We start from the raw sequence: 21,380 nt of genomic DNA on the forward strand, positions 1-21,380 counted from the left end.
GGTTCCCTCTCCTTGGCCGATCACGCCCACCACCACCTCTGACAACCACAACCTTGATGCCGACCCAGAACACTAGAAAGCCCTCTTGCTCTTTCCATCTCATCCTCCACAATCCGACCCGAAAACAGCAGTCATGGGCTACCTTGCTCCTCATTCTCCGCCGAGGAACATTGGCCGAGCAAACACGCATCCGACTTTCCTCACGGTCCCCGCCACATGCCCCCCCCTTTCAAATCCGCAGCCACGATGTTTTTTTTTTGTTTCCTGGTGACTGCCCTATTGACCTATTTCATAGGGTATTTTCATCACCTTCCTTAGCCTCATCGTTAGGCTTGCTGACTCCATATTGAAAGCCGCCGGGCTGACTATGTCCAATTTCAGTCACCACATTCACTGGGGCTACTTGGAAAGCCACCCTTGGTGAAAAAACGAGAGTATTACAAGAATTGTTCTTCTGCGAAGTCGAGTGCTTCCTCTACTACCATCGGGATGCAGTTGGCATTGGCATCAGCAAAGCCATTCATGCTACGGGTGCCAGCAGGACTGTGATAAAGGCGAATATGACGATGGAGAGGCTCGAGGAGTTGGTGGTTGAGGACATGGATTGAGAGCGTGGGTCATAGGGATAGTGGTCGTTGGGTTGGGCCTGAGGATGCATGGCATGTACGTGCTTGGGTCATAGAAGAGGGACTACGGCCGCATCGAAGCATGCTATGATATATGATTTTGTGATAGGTGACTTTTTATTTCTATGTTATGTTAAATAAATGCGCGGTAGTAATTAAATGTAGTGCATTTTGATGAAAAATGGATTGAATGTTATGTGGAATTGATATTTATGGATGGCGGGTATATTCATTAAATAGAACAAGTGTTTGATGGGTGTCAATGGATTACGGATTGAAATATGATCTAAATTGCTACTATTTTGCTCGCGATGAAGCTTAATTAATTTTTTTGTTTGCAATAAAAACAACTCGGTATTATTTCACATCAATCTTATGTTCTAAATTAAGCACCCATAGTCTCAAACACTTTTTTCATATTAAGTGGTATACATGAAACAAAATATTGACAATTTTTTAGCGATAAAAGAAATTTTCAAGTACTAGATATATGAAGAATGGGGCAAGGTTGTGGGCTATCCCATCCCACGCAGGACGAAGTTTTATAAAAGAGATGGGCCAGGGCAGGTTCTTGCGGAGCGGAGCAAAATTGCCTTTTACACTAGGGATTGATCGGGTTACGTGGTCATAATGGACTTGTCGATTTCGATTGGTACGTAAAAAAGAGTAATTTGTGCCGTCACATATGGAAGTTAGAATATTGACAAAACATAGAAATGTTTGGAAGAGAACAAGGCTTGAGCGGATCTATCTCTATATGTTAAATTTATGTGTACAACTGGGTTACGCGAGATCGAATGATGAAAGTTTTGTGAAAATCGTAGTTGCTAAGCGTACAAAGATTGGTTTATAAAGTTTAGTATATATACAAAGTGACAGTGGTTATTATTGGATGTTGAAAATGGTCTACTAAGATATCACGTTATGTATTACAATTTCATGGATTAATTTTAATAAACCTAACATTTGCGCCGGACCGAACCAGCCTAAATGTCTGGTATGACGACGAACAAGTGGGAAAGAGAAGTGACTCAACCTACTGAAGGCTTTCTATCAATTATCCAAAAGAGAAAATCGCTTTGGACATGTGATGTTCGAACAATAGGATGCCCATGCATCTCTAATCCATTTTTAGCGTGTCCGTAACCCAAATTCTTGTCTGTGGAGGCACACATGATGGTGAGCTGGATCTTTCTTATCTTATATTTATTTATTGTTTTTGCCCTTTCTTACCAAGGTAGGCCTCGACCTTAATTGCCCAGAAAACCCACATAAAAAGTTCCCGAGGCCCAGCCCCTTGATTGTACGCACGATTATTGTTTGTAATCGAGACAATGAGTATGACTTGCACTACGGTTTTCTGGTCTAATTTCTGTAGCCATACGTACAAAATGTTATATCAATGTGGTAATTAGGATCCTGTAAACTTAAGGTTTTCACATATATTTGCAATGAAAAACTAAAAACACGGACCAGATGTTGGAGCAGCGGCTTTTGTTTGACTTTCACAAGTCGACTCGTATTAAGAGAGAAGTAGAGAGACAAAAAAGCCTCTCAAATAAGAAAAAGACGAAGATAAATTAATTCCTAATATAGCTTTGTGCATACGAGTTGCGAGTGAACTTAGGGACATATTTAGAAAGCTCAAGACACGTTCTCCAGCTTATTGGCATAAATGAATAAGATGGGCGCTAGATATCAAATGCTTCTCAATGTGATGCCAGTAGGTTGTGGACAAATTTAGAAAGCTCAAGATGCCTTCTCCAGCTTATTGGCATAAAAGTGATTGTTAATATTTGTCTGAATTGTGTGTTCATTCTGTCTCATCCTCAACACAATAATGGAGCATTATCTTAAGCCCAAGAAACACCCTATACATACAACCATCAACACAAAGATAAGATAAGATCACCGAAAGCTACCAACTTGATCTTTGAACTTGCTATACTTCTGTTCGAGATTTCAAATTGCTCCTTTCCTCCTACTTGTCCAATTTCTCAAACATTGCATGGTTACACTCTCCATTCTTAACACTTTCTTGTTACTTAACTGGCACATGGGCTCAAACAAAGTCTGCCGGACAGAACTCACAAGCACCACCGCAGCCACCAGGCCCCCGTGGGCTTCCCTTAGTTGGGAACCTTCCCTTTCTCGACCTGATGCTCCATACCTACTTGAGCCACCTGCCCAGACCTAGACTTGTTAAGCGGGTGGGTCGGGTTGGGTTTGGATCGGGTTATAAATGGTCCGATCCAAATTGACCCATTAATCCGTTTATGACCAATTTATTTGTAATGTAAATATTACGATCTATACCCGACCCCGTACCCGACACATACCCGACCTGTACCCGACCCGATCTATATTACTAAAACACTTCTACATTTAACTCAATATAGGAAAACTTATTTCTTATGATTTTTTTTAAAAATTATACTACTAAAACATTTTCATACAATACAAAGCTAGTAAACAATTTTTATAATTTTTTTAAAATTAAGGTTCTGTTTGTTTCGTGAAAAATGCAATATTTTTATAAAATATTTTCCATGAAGTCATTTTCCAAGAAAATAAAAAAATTTCCAGTGTTTGACTGAAACCTGAAAATGAAATAGAAAATATTTTCCGATGTTTGGTACATAAAATCTTATTTGATTTTACGTCATGCAATCATTTTAATGATCTTTTCCCTCTTAAAATCGAATTTTTAATTTTTTTTTTCTATTTCCTTTATTTTTGGCCGGTGGCAGGCGAGGACAAGCTCGCCGATTTGGCGAGGTCTCGGGCGAGCCGAGCCTCTCCCACCTAGGGCGAGGTCGAGCTCACCTGAGGCCGGCGAGCTCGAGTCTCGCCAGATCAGCGAGACCTCGGGCTCGCCAGAATTGGGCGGGCTCGGCCTTGCCGACCTGTGGCGAGGCTCCCGCCTCGCCGATCTGGCGAGACTTGAGCTCGCTGGCTTTGTCACGCCCCGAACCCCAACGGGCTCGCGACACCCCTTCCACGGTCGTATTGAACGCGACGTCCCAGGACGCGTCGCCGACCCAAACGAACTACGCAAGCGGAAGCGAAATAAAACAACCCAGACAGTAAAATATGACGAAGGGATAGCACAAAACAATAATTCCAAATACACAACATTAAAACGGAGTAGTGGTTGGATATCCTACTTCGCTATACAAAAGAGGGGCACACAAAAATATGGGGCAACTTGACCCGTCCTTAATCTTCGAGATACCCTTGCAGCGTCTCCAGTCACTCATGGTCGCGGATCTGAAATGGTTATATAATAACCGTGAGAACGAGTCTCAATAAGCAACCCCCTATACCCCACGTAGGCCAATGCGTACCCAGACAAGTCGTACATGCAATCTACCCCATAATATAAAATAAAATCGCATCATTGTACTTACCTCGTCATCAAGCCCATGCCAACTCTACACGTTAGTCACAACGTGATAATACAATAATAGTAATTAAATAGCACATCACAACCGCTCAAACACCAACCACACTTGCACTCAATCAATCCAACTAATTCAACCAGCCAATTCAATCACACGCTCAACCAGACATTTCAATCACACTCAAATCGCATGCGTGGCCGAACATCTTTCTCACGACCCGCGCCACTGCGCCTCGGGTCCATTCTCACTGCCGCGCCCATCGCTCCCGGGCCCAGCAGCACACCGGCCATTCATGCTTTCACACGGACCGCCGTCAACACGTCCCAAGTCCGTAGCCCTCCGATCAATCCGGGCTCAATTTCCAATGACCGACGTAAATACGTCCCGGTCCAACACACCTCTAACGGGCCACCGTCAACACGTCTCAAGCCCGCATCCATTTGGCACACCGGCCATTCATGCCTTCACACGGACCGCCGTCAACACGTCCCAAGTCCGTAGCCCTCCGATCAATCCGGGCTTATAATCGACAGGCATGCACACGCCAATCAATTCAATCAATTTCACGCCTATTGCATTAAACCATCCATATTCACAACTCAATCCAATTCACAATTCGCCACGTCAATCCACAAACCCGACGTTCAAGTCGGCCACGTACGATCACCCAAATCATGCACATTAATTTATCCAATCCAATTAGCACAATTATATCATAATATAATTAAATTAAATCACACTCTAACCGTTCTAAACCCGAGACAAGTCATGAAATACCCAAAGTACTAAGGAGGGTTTAGGAAGTCACTTACTTCAATTTGGCTCGGGAAAAACCCGCACGGGCTCAAAAACGGGCCGGATGAATGAAGGCCGAATGTCCGAAAAGAACGTATGCGGGCCTCGGATGAACGATTACTTGAATGAACAAGAACTCGGCCGGATAGAGCGATGTACCCCCCGGAATGAACAGTGACGGGCCCGGATGAACAGTGACGCCCCCCCCCCCTCTTCGGCTGAACCGTACAAGCAAGGGCGCGGGCTCGGCCACGGCTCGGGAGCACTCTCGGGGCTGGGGGGTCGCCGGGGCTAGGTGGTGGTAGACGGGCAGCGACGGCGGCCGGTGACGGTGCGCGCGGCCGCTGGTCGAGGCGGCGCGGGGAGAGCCCAAAACAGGGGAGGCGTCGGGGAGGAAGAAAAACGAGAGGAAGAAAGGTGGTGGCGGCCGGGGGAAGCGGCAGTCGGCGGAGGTGGGCGAGGGGAGGCCCGGGTGGCGGAGGCCGAGCGGCGACGGCGGCCGGGAGCCGAAGCTGGGAAGGCGTCGGGAAGAGAGAAACAGGGGGAGAGGGGTCGCGCGGCGGCCGGAGGTGGCACGGCGGCGTCTCGGGTGGCCAGGCGACGGAGGACGAGGCCGGCGGACGGGCTGGGCAACGCCGGACCACGGCGGACGCGGTGGCAAGCTGCTGCTCGCGTGCGCGTGGACGGGGAGCCGCGACGGGCGGACAAGGCCGACGAGCGGCGGTCGCGGGCGGCGGCCCAGCCGGCTCGGGTCGGCGCAGCGGCGACAGCGGCAGCTGACGGCGGGCTGGCGGGCGAGCTCGGTCGGCGTCGGGCGGAGTGCGAGCGAGAAGCGAAACGATCGAGCGGCGAAGGAGGAGGAAGAAGAAGAAGAAAGAAGGAAGAAGAAAAAGAAAAAGGAAGAGAGAGAAGGAGAAGGGATGGGTCTGACACAGGGAAGAAGGGATAGACGTGCGCAGGGGAGGTGACCGGAGAGAGAGAGAGAGAGAAAACAATAAAAAAAATTTAATTTCAATCAAATATTAAATGCGATCCGATGACCCAAATTCAAAATCGAAAGCGATCTACCGGTCCAAAATAAGCCTCGCATATAAAAAGGGACAAAGGCCGAATTAATTAAATCAAACTATATCGAGGGAGGTCTACTAGTCCAAATTCGCACCCGGTCAAAAAACTCCCCTTTTTCCATTATTCCTGACAATCTCAACGCTGGCTACGATAATATTGACACCGTCCAATTTATTTCGTCCTGAAACTCCCGAAAATCGACTGTCAAGTTCGGGGTCTAAATAACGGCCAAATTCGATCGAGCGCGATTCTAGCGAAATCTCAATTTTAAAACAATAACCGAGAGTGATCAGTTCCCGGGCGAGATTTTACTATAAGCACACTGACGAATTACACGTTTTATAAATCCCAACTATGGGCCGAAATTCGGAATGTCACAGGCTTCAAGTGAGGTCGAGGCCGACGAGCTCGAGGCTCGCTAGATCGGCGAGGCCGAAGCCTCACCCAAGGTCGGCAAGGCTGAGCTCGCTCGATTTCGGTTAGGTCGTTCCTCCCCTATGACCGGTGGCCGGTCGCCAGCCGGTCATCGGCCGAAAATAAAGAAAAAAGAAAGAAAAGAAAAGAAAAAATAAAAAAATAATTTCGATTTTTTAAATATATATATTTTTATAAAAATGGGTGGGCTTAATGGATGGGTTGGAAATGAGTTCCACACTCAACCCATTAAGATTCATTTATGATAGGCTTAAAACTTTAAAATCCATTTAAAATGAGCTCTTCAAAGTTGTATTGACACATTTATAACCCATTTATTTTTTAAATTAATCATATATGGATTTTAAGACCCATTTAATAGGTCTACCCGGACCTGTGGCTCAATCATGAAGCTTTGGGACCATCATTGTGGTAAGCTCCTCCACCATGGCTGCCGATATCCTTAAAGATCATGACATCATCTTTGCCAACCGTGACATGCGGGCGGCAGCCCTACTTGGAACCTAGGGGGCGCGATGTGGCTTTTACCCTGTACGGGCCACAGTGGAGAACCCTAAGCAAAAGTTTGCACCCTCGAGATGTTAAGCAATGTCATTCTGAATCGGTTTATCCGCTCCGCAAAAATATGGTCTAGCAAACCGTGCGGTATCAATACAGCAAGGCGGCTCACCCATGGAAATCGAGGATCAAGTGGTTTGTGACTGCTTTCAATGTGGTTACAAGTATGATATGGGGTAACACTATTAAAGTCGAAGAGATGGTGAGGCTAAGGGCGGATTTTCGGGAGATCGTAATGGAGATGACGGCTTGGGCAGCCAAGCCAAACATCTCAGACTTCTATCCCAACTTGGGGTCGGTTCGACTTTCAAGGCTTAGCCAACCGGTTTGATAGTTTGTTCAATATGGTGATTGCTAAGAGGTTGCAGATGAATCTCCAATACTTCTGAATAATATTGTAATTGGTAGTGCTTATATGGATTCGGGTGATGTTCAGCTTAAAGTGGGTTTGCAATCATAAACTCCCGATGTTGCAGCTACTAGCGTGGTAATCAACATAAACGGCGCTTGTGGCAAGGTAGAGCCTATAGAGCCAATAGTTGCCGTAATTGCTAAGTTTAACAAGATGCGTGTTCGATCTCTTGACTGTATAAATGCAAAGGTGGTTTTGCGTTTAGCAGTAAAGGAGGATTTTTCTAAGAATCCTTGTAGAGTGGCTAGAGGTGCATATGGACTTGGCTATCTAATGAAGTCCATGGTTATTGTGAAACTCAAGTGCAACTTAGACTTGGAAGATGTCTGTGGCAATTGAAAAGCCCATGAGGGGTTGTGAGAAAGTAGTAACGAAGTTACGATTCCAGTAAAGCGATTGAGACTTGACTCAAACTCAAGCCAAGGTGGAGGTTTTGTCGCGACCTAAAATTTCTCAGGCTAATGGATTATTAAGACTAAGCCTAACTCGGGCCCTCCCAAGCCCTACCAATTCGCAACTTAGGGTTTAAGTTTTTAACATGCAAAAGTTTTCATGCTTGGAGTCGCCACTAATCTATTTGTGGTAGGTCGATTAGAAACCTAAATAAAACATAGGGAGATATGTTTTATTCCTACGAACCAGAGATTCTAAGCTCGGGGACTTGATTACGCTAGATCTAGTCTAACGCCCTTTCGGTACATTTTCTTTTCAAAAAAAATGTTTATGCATGCAGTCTGGATCCATTTTATTACCTAATCACTAACATGTGAGATATTCATGCGGGTATGCAAGCCACCAATTTAACACCCAATAATCAAAACATTAAATAAATTGCAAGATTGGGAGAATTACTTACCTCGAAGCAACGTAAGCATCTGCATTGTTAGCTAGAAAATCACATCAACAATCCTAATATGATTTCTAATTAACAAGCAGTTCACTCAATATTTTTTAGGATTTTCACTTATTTAAATGAAAGCTAACATATATGTAATGACGTGCAAAAATTAACATGCGATTAATGCAACCTAGCATGCGAACTATATGTCATGAGACGACATGACCTAATTCTAATGACGGACAAATGATTTATTTTTGAATGAATTTCGGAATTAAAAAAAATGCCTAAATTAACATGCAATCTATTCTAAAAAAGGATAATTTAATCTATCCTTGACTTCTTTTTGGTATTTTTATGAAAATTCGAAATCAAGAATTACCCTAAAATGAACCATCGAGATTAGGATAATATCTAAATTAAACTAGGAAATAAATTACTCTAATTCCTAATTTAAATTAAAAAGTCATGCTATCGACTTATTCAAAGAAAGTTATTTTAAACCTATCCTAAACATGCATCATTATCTTCTAATAAGATCAATTCAAATCCTAACTAATCTTTTTTTGGAATTTTCTTTTTAAAGGAAATAATCAAACGAAGATAACAATCACATTCAAACAATCCACGCAATCCGCAAGATTCTTCAAATTCAGATAAGGCAAATAAATCAAACTAACGGTCATATCTATAGGGTTATAGATATCGACAGAAAGTTGATTGTTTAAATTTGGAAAGCAAATAAAATCTATTATCGTATCCAAGTGATTATGGATAAGATAACGATTTTCCGTATCGCCGCGTATCGTACCTTAGGGATAAGGTCGGATAGTCGTCCAGATACGTTGCTAAATTAGGAATGATTCCTAATTTTGGGTATTTTCGAATATTGCAGATATAGCACACATCATCCTAAAATATCTAGCAATCCATGCACTATTCACGAAATATTCAAACACCCGAAAAATTAGGAAATTGAATATTCTAAGAATATAGATGAGAATCTTACCTAATTTGTGGATATTTCCAATTCGAACTCGGATCGGACTCAGGCTTGCGAATCGGGACGGTGACCGACTGCGGATGGCCGATGGTGGCGCAAGGGCAGGCTAGGCGCTGGGCTCACGGACGACGGCAGCAACGACAACGTCGATTTGGGGGGAAACAGCGGCGGCAAGATGGCTCAAATCAGGCCGGCTCAGATCGTGATCAAGACTCCTTTCACGTTCAATGGTCTTCCTTCCTTTGACCAACACTTTGTCCTTTAGATTCCACCGCTTGGACTCTTTCTTTGACTTTTCTTTGTTTATTCTCTTCGGCCTAGCACTCCACTTGCTGCAGGAGATTGTTGAACTCGCCACTCGTTGCACCCAAGGGACTGATTTTGCGTCTGGACTGGCCACACGAGATTGGTCGAGACCGTGAACTCGCCCGAGGCGTTGAGATGGCCTACAGAATGCTTTGCCGGTATGGGTGTGCTGGAATTCGGTCGGAGCTGGAACGGTGCAAAGGGACTCGCCCGCGTTGCTTGGAACTCGCTGGACAGAGGAGACTTGATTGGGAACTTCTCGGAACTCACCTTGAAATCTGCCGGAATTCGCTTCGAGATGCTAGTTAGCGATCGAGGACACTTGAAGAAACGCTAGAAAGTCAGAAACGTGGTGATGCGAAGGCATGAAGTTCGGTCGCAGAGACCGAGCAGCGACACAGGTCCTTCAAGGAAAAGAATGGCTTTCTTCTCTGTTTTCACTGGCGTTCTCTCCCTTGGTGTGGCCGTGTATTCCTTCCTGCTTTCCTCTCAGTGGTGGCGTGACTAACTCCAGAAAAAAGACTTTCCTCTATTTTTTCCTCTGTGTGTCAAACCTTGACTTTTCAGAGAGATCTTCCCTCCTTCAATCTCATGGCCATCTTTTTCTCACTCTCACCTCCTTCGGCCGTGTATTGAATTGTCTCCTCTAAAAAATTCTGATTTCCGAAATTATGAGAGCCCCTTAATTATGACGCATAACGATATATTTATATCGCAACCTAGGTTAATTAACCGGGTTTCCTAGTCCTAATGGGCTTAGACTTAGGCTTTATCATTTAATTTTATTTTAATTCCAAATGGGCTAAATTAATTCGGGCTGATTTAAGCTCAAATTAAAACAACCAAAGCCTTTTAGACTTGTGAATTTTGGCCCCCAATCCCTTGATTGAGCCGAGTGCTCGAACTCGGTTTACGCAATGAATTTTCAGCTTTCTCGCCACCGCCGGTTCGATACGGAATGCAACTAACCCTATATGAACTTAAACTATATGCTATGCAATTTTAATATTTTTGTTTAAGGGTTAAAATTTAATCCCTAATTTTCTATGCAAATTATCATTAAATGGTCGATCGAAATTTAGGTGTCAACAGGTTTGTTAAGACTATGTTTCGAGTTTGAATGCATGAAGGAAACCAATCCAAGTATGAAATTCAAAATGCGAGTATGACTTGTGGTTTGAAGTTTGAACAAGCAAGAAACTTTTAAAACACTTTCGATGTTGGAGTTGGGTTCTTTGTTTGAGTCGGCTAAAAAGGATTTCCAATTTTAGATTCAAATACATATTTATTTATTGGTTTGCTTATATTTTAAAAGGTAGATTTTGTTGTTCTTTACCCATTAGTGAACCATGAGCTTTTGGGTGTAATTTTTTTTTTTTGGAACGAATTGGGCAAAATTAAGAGGTGGATTTTGTTAACTTTTGGGCGTAACAATCAATTGTGCAAGAGTGTTCGTAAATTACATCCTAAAAAAATTACAAGTGTTTAGATGTCGTGAAGAAATCTTGTGGTAAGAATTTGTGTGTTACTATGTGAGATTGATAGATATTGTTTCATGAGAAATTTGTGAGGTCTAATCACCGTGTGAATTATTGGCTGTATTTTGAGCTGAAAAACACGGAGCATTTTTTAGAGTATGGTTGTAATCTCCGTTAGATCAACTGATCTATAACGGAATCCTGTGCTACCCTTTTCACGGAGTAAGTCACACTGACCAAACAACATAAATCTGGTGTCCAGTTCATTTCCTAGTTCTGTTTATTATCGTGTTCGATCATTTGTTTTTCGCAACTCAAGTACAAATTTTGGTTTGAAAATAAAACAGGGAATTTGGACTATCATCTATGATCTAAATCTAACATATAAAGGATACGAAAACTTAGTGTAGAATTGCAGTCTTACGAAACACCCTCATATATAAAAGTAGGAAATAGTAATCAATTCAACTCAGGACTTTTTGCAGTATTTGCTCAGACTAAAGGCAGAAGGGGACTCGGATGTGGATACACCAATCACCATGACTCAACTCAAAGCCCTACTTCTGGTATGTGCATTCATTGTTTAAAAACAATCTCCTGAAGTAAATAATATGACAGAAACATACGTAAATTAAAAACTTTGAAGTATACTGAAAAAACATTCTGTATATCATCCATGCGAATGGAATAATATCAATTTTCACTTATCTTTGTCATCCACCTCCACATATGTCGACAAATGCTACAACATAAATTCCATTGAAAAGTTAGACATAAGTCTATATTGAGTGTTCAATTAATAGAGGACGAGTTACTCTTGAGCCCTAGGTTACCAAACTAATCAGAACATCACTTGTATATTAACATAGTAAAAATATGGTCTCCGAAAACGCAAATATTTTCTTTTCCACCCCCAGGCACAATTCTCTCCTGTACGATTATTTCTACCGAAAATGATACAACAAGTGACAGGCAACAAGCCGTCCCTATAAGCTGGAAAAGTCTTCCCTGATGTTCATTAGCAACGTCACACCATAGTCACTATACTCTAGCCTCTAAATAGAACTAGCAACAGTATTGTGAAGCCTGTCGCCGAGTATATTAAAGACGACTAAAGGTCCCGTCAACAAAAGACTGCAATAGGGATGATCTCCCTGCCCTAAAACTCGCTTGAGGATTGTTCACTTCGTATACCATGATTTGATAATCCTATACTGCAATTTTATATAGTGATGATTGTGCATGGATAGGACATGACAGTTGGAGGGACTGAGACGAGCTCCAATTTGGTCGAGTTCGCCATGGCCGAGATGATCAAGAACCCCGAAGTGATGTCCAAAGCCCAACAAGAGCTTGAACAATTAGTAGGCAAAGACAACATATTGGAAGAATCACAGGTGCACCACCTCCCCTACTTAAAAGCAGTCATGAAGGAGACTCTAAGGTTGCATCCTGCCCTTCCACTATTGATGCCTCATTGCCCTAGCGAGACCTGCATCGTCGGGGGCTACACGGTCCCAAAGGGCTCTCGGGTCCTTATCAACGCGTGGGCCATCCATCATGACCCTTCCTTCTGGGAAAATCCGTCCAATTTCGACCCGGAGAGGTTTGCAGGTGCGGACAACAAGTGGGACCTCAATGGGAGTGACCTGAATTACATACCGTTTGGGTCGGGCCGCAGGATTTGCCCTGGGACAGCGATGGCAGAGAGGATGGTGCTGTACTCCCTCGCTACGCTTGTGCACTCCTTCGAATGGAAACTGCAGGGTGGCGGTGCGGAGAACCTGGATATTTCGGAGCAGTTTGGCATAAATCTGAAGATAAAAGAATCGCTTATCGCGATTCCTACGCCGAGGTTGTCTGATCCCGCACTCTACGAGTAAACAAGATGGGTATTAGACTGATTCTATGAGTAACAAGATGAGTATTAGACAGGTTAGTTCTAAATGGATGAAAAGAATGTTTCCAAAGAATAAAAAGAAAATTAATGAAGCTGCTGTATGGTAGAACACTAGCGAGAGTTGAGCAGGCGTGTGACATGTCTATACTAGTGTGCCCTAAGATTGTAACTGTATGAGGTGCAATAACCAGCAATAAGTTTTAAGGTGTGTTGCAATTAATTATAAGATTGGTAACGAATGTCTGTGGACACTAAACATCTAAATAAAGAAAAATTGGCATTTTCCAAATATTGTTTTTTCAATATGAAAGACTTTCTTCATAAAGTTTGGTTAATCATTGTCTCGCGGCACTCGTTAACAAGACCCTATTAACCATAACTAATTATAATTATCGATTTCAGATGGTGATGATTAATCATTTGACTCTTGGTTCATGAACAAGATTATACAATTTTTTCTATATTCATCTATGGCATATACGACAGTTTGCCCCAGTTATTTTGTGACGAGTACGTTTATCTTTAGCCACTTTTTTTTTTTGTCACCAAATCTATTAACGGACATTGGAGAACTGTAGCCAATCATACAGTGTGTTCCTCATCTTTTTTTTGTGTCATTACTCTTCATTTTTTTTCTCCTTTTACTAAAATTATCATTGCTCTCGTAAATGAAGTAGACATGGTTACTTCTGACTTTTAAGTTTTGAAGCATTTGAAATTCGACTGATTATTTAATGTAAAACACACCATTCTTTACGAATCAGGATCAACATTTAGTATTGTCTGCGATCATAATGATTTTTCTTATTAAATTTTCAAGTTAAAGTTTTTTTAATATTGACAAGAGAATTAATAAGTAACTTTTTTAGCTGAAAGAAAGTCAAAACAGGGTTCCGAATACCCACCTGCGCATGGCTGAGTTGGTGGGCACTTTCCTTCCCTCCTAGAGGTTCTGGGTTCGAATCGCCGCTCGGCTCCGTAATTTAAGTGGGGGGCCCTGGCGGTGGGTTGCTGGGCTAGTCTCCCCCGAGGTATAGACGCCCCGATTACCCGTGCGGGCTCGTCCCTGGGGAATGGTGGCGGATCCTCGGTTACAAAAAAAAAAAAAAGGGTTCCGAATAAACCAGTTAAATGTAGGGATGTGCAAAACGAACCGCCCTAATTGAGAACCGCCGGATCGGACCGAACTAGCCATTTGGTCCGGTTCCCGGGAGTGTCGATCCGGTTCCCGGTTCCTAAAAGTGAAACCAGTATCCGGGTAGTCCGGTTCCAAGGGGAACTGGACTGACTACATATATGTATTTTTTTTTGTGATTAAGTGTGGTCGGCATAGGGAATACAATTTCAATTTTAAAACATATATGTAGTCGGCATGGGGAACACAATTCTAGTTTCAGAATATATGGTATCAATTAATGGGAAAAAAAAAGTGAGCGGTTCCATTGGACGGGACCAAACCGGGAACCGATCACCTCTAGTTAAATGCAAGGACATATATCTAGCATTAACTCGATTAATGTACTCATTACCAGAAAAAAGAGTAGTCAATTGACATGTATGCTTGTTTTTTGACCCCGAAAAAAAATTCTTGACATGTATGCATGTTTAATATCATTTCCTTTACAAACCACTTAAATCTTCTTTGACTACGTTTGGTAATCAGGATAAAATTCATGATGGGATAAAATTAATCATACCCTGTGTTTGGTGCCAGCTCAAGACAATATAAAATTCAATATAAGAGGGATATAACCAGGATAAAATTATCCCATGAGGAAGGTGGGATAAAGGTAGATATGATTTCTAATATATATAATATATAAGTTATTTTTCTCGAATAACAAACTTCTTAAATCAATAAAATTAAAATATCATTTGAATATAAATAATATTTTAATTCCAATATTAAAAATAACAACAATTTCATTTTTATTTATTCCTATTTTTATTTATATACTCGAATTTCTTTCTATCTTATAGTATAAATTCAATAAATAAATATATATTTAGTATATATATCTATTACATATTTTAGGTATTTTAGTATTTTAGGTAAATTAGTATAGTTTTCTATGTAATAAAATTTTATTAGAGAATGATGGAGGTGGAAAATATAAAAAATAAAAAAAGAGAAGAAAAAATAATGAAAATTAAGCAAATGAAACAAAGTAGGCAAGAGTGTCGTGAGAGATTTTTACCATCTCCGTTTGTGCAATTTTTAGGTTCATTTTCATTGATATGCTATTTATACCAAACACAACAAAAGACGTTAATATTTCCGACTTTATTACTGTGATTCACAAAACATTAGATATGATATAGCAAAATTCCTGGATTTCATATGGTATTCTATCTAATCATATCATGGTTAAAAATTCAGACAACCAAACATTTCCTTTTCTTTCAATCGATGCACTTTAATTGAAACCTAACAAATTTTCCGACAAAGTGCTGACGTGGGGACACGTTGCCAAATTTTGGGACGCCACGTTAGTTCACTCCAGCACTTCTCTATAAAGCTAACTGGATTTCGGTCAATGTGCATTAATCGAAAGATTAGAAAAGTTTAGTGCACCCCGAAAAGAATAATCAGATTTGAATGACCAGATTGAACATTCTTACCGTTTAGTGAAGCTTATGAAAACACGTTTTGAAAGTGTTCCCATTATGGAGAACTATTAGAGATTAAGTCAGTCAAAAGAGTAATAACAAAAGCTAGAGTGGGCAGAGAAACTTCTCATTCTTGCTTAACAACTTATCTACCCATTGCTTCGAAACCGAATTGCCGAGCGGAGCTTTGGTCGCGCCTGGTTGTGGCTGTGGAATGCCAAAGAGGCAAAACAGGCGATTCCTAGAGCAAATACAATACTTGCTGTCATAGCTCTCATAGCCGTGGGTTTCATCCTTTCATTCAGGAGGCGAAACAAAGCTCTTGCTCCATTGCCTCTACCGCCACAGGACGTACCGCTTCTCGGGTACCTTCACTTTCCTTTGACCCATCTTCAAACTCTCTGGCTAGGGAACAAGCTATACTTCGTGAAAAGCTCCCTGGCCCTGGCCAGAGAAATCCTGAGGGACCAAGAGGCGACCTTTGCCAATCGGGACCCGAGTGTCTCTACAAGATCATGAGCAACGCGAGACTCGACACTTATTACGGCTCGAGGGGGAAGGAAACTAGGAAAACTGAGGGGTCTAGACAAAAATTCCGGGGTGCAGTAGATGTTGGCAAGTTGGCCCTTTTTGGCCCAGATCAATGCCGTAATGGCGATGTTGAGGGGAGGGACCCTTGGAGAAGATCAGGCCGAGAGCTTAGGGTCCAAGTTCCGGAGGATGGTAACCGAACTCCGGGTGGTCTGGGTCATCCGTTCAAGAGTTTTCTCGACTCTGTCATCGATCATGGAAGAGTGAATGAACAGAAGAAAAACTTCTTGCAGCTTCTCCTGCGAAATATTGTTAACACTAGCTTACGTTGCGACGATTTGGTCTTCATGGTTATAAATTCAACTGTTGGAATAGGACATCGTGGTCGGCAAGACCGATACAACTTCGATGATGATGGAATGGGTGATGGCAGAGTTGCATGTCATGAACAAAGCAGTAAAGGAATTGACCGAGGTGGTGAGATGGATCGAGGGTGTAACTTTACCAAGGCTGAAGCATATTGATGCCGTCATCAAGGCGGCGCTCCGCTTGCACCGGGTGCTGCCTCTATTGGTCGCTCACTTGATGCATCCTGCGCCGTCCGCCGATAAATGATAGAGAAGGGCAGAAGCATATTCTTGAACGCGGTCCCAAGATTTGGGATAAGCCTTCCTAATTCATTTAATCATAAGGAAACACCTGCTTTTTCATAGACATCGCTCCATTTTGGCTTGTCCATTTCTTTAAAAAACGGGGTCATTTTGGTTTAATCTCATCTTCAAATTACAAGCCGAGCTTCACAGCCCTTTCTATGCCTAAATTGATACCGTCAGAGTGGAAGGTAAACTAGTGTCATATGTCGAGTCATTCTGTAATATGTTTGATTAAATGTATTACACGAGTCAAGCCCCGAGTTATAGAGCAACTCGATCACATGTTTATTCTTAAATTTTCTTCAATTGAACCAGCATGGTTCTATCATGAGTTATTTAATTAACATGCACGAGCTTCACGAATTTCTTGTTGGGATTGAGTATGTATACGTTTGTATGTTGGCGACAGAAATTATCATTTAGAATTTCATAAAAGGAAAATTGCGATGTATAATACATCAAGAATGTAATCAATATATCAAATTCTCTAAAGTCTAATCCCATATTAAGATCAAGTAAGGTTTTTGTGGCATAGTTCTCTGTCATGTAATGTCTTAGATATTTGGTACATTTAACAATATGCATTTTTACATGGTTAAATAATTTTTTTAAAATAAAGATTTAAATAGTTGAGGGTGAAACAAAGTATGATTTCTTTTGGCCAAGTTGAGAGTATGATTGGAACTTATGAGTCGTTGGTTCGAGTAAGGCTCCATTTTACCAGATAAAAGGTGTTTGCATTCAACATTGCCGTGACCGCGAGAAGCTACAATTTAAACATAAGATTTTTTGCATCCGGATTAGGCGTTTTAATCACTCCGTTAATCCCGAAAACAATTGTAGGATGGAGAAGGTTGTATTCATTAAAACAGTACTTATGGGGAGATGATTGGAAATAAAAATTTCCACCTGAGGAAGGCGAACTAAGATATATATATCCTTTTTATCATAAGTTGAGTAGATCATCACCTCGCTTCAATGCCCCCTCGACAGAGGAGGAGGCGGCGGCGGGTAGCCCATGACCGCTGTTTTCGCATCACAATACGGAGAGGAGGAGATGCCATGGGAAAGAGGAATAGGATGTCTTAGGATTTTGAATGGTAGTGATATCAAAACCGGAGAGAAATGGCTTAACTATATAAAATTCTTTGACCATAAATTATATATTGGATAGATTATATATAAGCAATATCACTTTAATTATGGACAATTTTATTTCACTATCCATCTATTATGCATAGTTATGCATTAGATGAGAAATTTTGTTATTGTACTCACTCCGTGGTACTAACTTTACCTCTCTGATTTACATGTAACAGGCCACAGATTAGAATTATGCCACACAACCATATTCGACCAATTATCATTACTTCGATGATTCGTCACCCTCAAACGTCTACAATCTATTACATTTAAACTTAAATTTAGAACTGAATAAAAATAGTATCTTAAAATGTATTCGATCGATAAGATTGATAAAGATAAAGATATTTTCACATAAATCTTTATTGTCCTATCCAAACACTTAGCTCTTGGGATTTTACCCTATTAATTTTAAATTTGAAAAAAATCAAATATTGATAAAGAACCTTTAAAGATATCACCTACCCATTTAATTTGAAATTAGGTAAAAAAAAAAATTACCCGAATAAATGCGTTATTTATCAATTCAATTTAAATTTAAATTAAAATAAATTTGAAGGATGACTCATTTTAGTACTTGAATAAGATTCACTTAAAATCCACTAAATTTAAACACACTACCATAAGAACATACAATTTATAATTTGCAACATGCATATTTACATTTCCTTAAGTTTTATTTCATTCTTTAAATTGCACTCATTTTAAATATAGTTTATATCATTTGAAGAAAATTTATTTTGAGAAAAATGAAAGCGAAACTATTTTTTTTTTGTAAAAACAACTTAATTTCAAATTGAGGTAGTTTTAGAAGAAAATTAAATAAGAGATAAGTTCATCAATTTATGATTCGACAATTAATCGATTACAACCTGATTGATACAATTTCCATGACATCATATAATTACAAAGCTGATATCTGACGTGATCGGTGGATGCCTCACAAGGTCAATGTCTCTCTCTAAAGAACCCATACCTATGTCAATCATATTTAGATGCCAACCATGCCTTCTAATATTAAGTTGCATGAGAAATGTAAATGACTCGTGTAATTGAGTGTTTACACGAAATTAAGGTAATCCTGAAGAGCATTATGGTGTCAACGAAGTTAAGGTAATCACATTGGTCCAAATCGAAACTTTTTGTCGAGCAAATCTCATCAAGTCAAATTGATCATTTTGCGCACTTTGTTCTCGTTCTTCTTTCTCCCACTTTGACTTTGGTTCATGATCGACCAGTGAGACGTCAGTATTTTGGTTCGACACCTTTTTCATATATAAAAGAAAAGGACATTATGACTAAAAAGTGTTCCCAAGATCAACACCCTTATAGGAACACGCCGGAAGATTATCGAACGAAAGTAGATTATTACTGGCGACTAAATTATTGCCAGTGATTAAACTTCCACCTCCTGTGCAATTTGCCAATGTGACCTTTACGTCGTCACAGTATGCTTCGATGCGACCATAGCTCCTTTTCCACGACGAACCAAGCACGTATGTTCCCTGCATCTTCACGCCCAATCCGACGGTCACTGTCCCTACGGATCTCCACTCTCGATCCATGTCCTCAATTACGGCCCGTGACTTCTCCATCGTTATCTTCACCTTGATCACAGTTCTATCGGTAGACCGCAACACGAACGGCTCCGTTGACGCTGATGCGAGGGGTTGCGCTGCGTCCCAATGGTAATGGACGAAGCGCTCTACTTCGCTGAAGGACAAGTCCCCGAAATCTGTTTTCTCGAACAAGAAGGCTGCTTTCCAAGTAGCCCCGGTGGATGCGGTGACTGTGAGATTAGACACAGTCAACCCAGAGACTTTTAACATGGGGTACTCAGCCCCAGCGAGGAGGACACAACAGAACATGGCCAAAGCCATTAGTACTATAAAAGAATCCACGACACCAATAAACCATAGGTCGGACTTCCAATCGTTGGGCATTCTGCAGCTGCATTGTGGCTGGGGATTGGAACGAGGGGCATGCGATCGAGGCGGGTGGGGAGGACGGTGAAGCAAGTCGGGTGCATGTTTAGGATGAGGAACTGGGTAGCCCATGACCGCCGCTGCTTTCGGGTCGGAGGACGGAGGAGGAGGCGATGCCATTGGATAGAGGATGAGGGCTTTCGAGGGTTTTAGCGATGGGTGATGGGCGAAGGAGAGGGACTGGAGAGAGGATTTGTGTAGAGGCTGAGAAAATGAGGTTGTGGCTATATGGCGAAAGCGAAAAACTGATTTCGCTACGGAAGCGTTGAATAAACTCTTTGAACCGTTCACGGATATGCTTTTAGAGAGAGAGAAAAAAATCGAAAACAGAATTTTGTTATTTATCTTTATCTGTTTATTCAACCAATTATCATTAATTTAGTGAGTTGTCATCCCCTAAGTAGCACCGACGCGCGACACGCGACACGTTATTTATCAAAAATAGAGAATTTCGACACGTTGGGACACGTTGTATATTATATATATTTTTATATATACATGATACATTATCATTTTTTAATTTGATTCAAATAAGTAAATAAATAATAATAAAAATCCTACAATGAATTTACCCTAAAAAAAATTATACACATAAGTTTTCAAAAAATAATTATGTATAAATAAATATATTAATTAAGAAACTAAAAATAAATAATTAAATTTGAAAAAAAAGAAAGTACAAATGCTGCCTTCTCCTTCACGTCTCCACCCCGTTCTCTCTCTCTCCCTCCTCCAAATGCTGTCATAAATATATTAATTATGACAGTGAAGCTATTTTTTTTGTTGTTGTAAAAACAACTTAATTTCAAATTGAGGTAGTTTTAGAAGAAAACTAAATAAGAGATAAGTTCATTAGTTCATTATTCGGCAATTAGTCGATTACAACCTGATCGATATGATTTTCATAACATCATAAAATTACAAAGCTGAAATCTGACTTGATACGGTGGATGCCTCACAAGGCCAGTGTCTCTCTCTAAAGAACCGATACCTATGTCGATCATATTTAGATGCCAAAGATGCCTTCTAATATTAAATTGCATGAGAAATGTAAATGAGTCGTGTAATTGAGTGTTTCTTGCCATCTTAGAATAGTTTTAGTCCTGATTAGCATTATGGTGTCAACGAAGTTAAGGTAATCGCATTGGTCCAAATCGAAACTTTTTGTCAAGCAAATCTCACCCAGTCAAATTGATCATTTTGTGCACTTGGTTCTTGTTCTTCTTTCGACTTTTGTTCGTGATCAACCAACGAGACATCGGTATTTTGGTTTGACACCTTTTTCATACATGGACCGCTTCCTCTACATCCTTCACTGTTGGTCTTGGTCAAACATGGCTTTCCCCAATGTTATCCATTTTCTTTCAATATGCGCTACATTTTATAAATATGCCACGCATTCGTTTTACATAAAGTAGAAGTGAAAAAAAAACATTGATCACTAAATCATGGATATTAAAAACAAGGACATTATGGCTAAAAAGTGTCGCCGAGGTCAACACCTTTATAGGAACACGCCGGAAGATTATCGGACAGAAGAAGATTATCACCGGCGACTAAATTATGGCCGGTAAGTAAGCTTCCATCTCCTGTGGAATTCACTGAAGCAATCTTTAAATCGTCACAATATGCTTC

At 41.0% G+C, this 21,380-nt stretch overlaps 2 protein-coding genes and 1 pseudogene across 2 annotated transcripts; 2 read left to right on the forward strand and 1 right to left on the reverse strand.

Annotated features, from left to right (window-relative positions):
* Positions 1-2,310: 2,310 nt before the first annotated feature.
* On the forward strand, positions 2,311-12,955 carry LOC115687957 (flavonoid 3'-monooxygenase CYP75B137-like; annotated as a pseudogene).
* A 3,129-nt stretch (positions 12,956-16,084) lies between these two features.
* LOC130139073 (dimethylnonatriene synthase-like) lies at positions 16,085-16,579 on the forward strand. The gene is made up of 2 exons (XM_056315302.1): positions 16,085-16,156; positions 16,340-16,579. The coding sequence occupies exons 1-2, from the start codon at positions 16,085-16,087 to the stop codon at positions 16,577-16,579; spliced, it is 312 nt and encodes a 103-aa protein (XP_056171277.1).
* Positions 16,580-19,058: 2,479 nt separating this feature from the next.
* LOC115687956 (uncharacterized) lies at positions 19,059-19,865 on the reverse strand. The gene has a single exon (XM_030613673.2). It carries the CDS (start codon positions 19,863-19,865, stop codon positions 19,059-19,061), a length of 807 nt encoding a protein of 268 aa, XP_030469533.2.
* Positions 19,866-21,380: the final 1,515 nt, after the last annotated feature.

This window comes from Syzygium oleosum, unplaced genomic scaffold (genome assembly GCF_021117445.2).
Source record: "Syzygium oleosum isolate NSW1041296 unplaced genomic scaffold, Sole_v2.1 Sole_v2.10, whole genome shotgun sequence".
Classification (NCBI taxonomy): Eukaryota; Viridiplantae; Streptophyta; class Magnoliopsida; order Myrtales; family Myrtaceae; genus Syzygium; species Syzygium oleosum.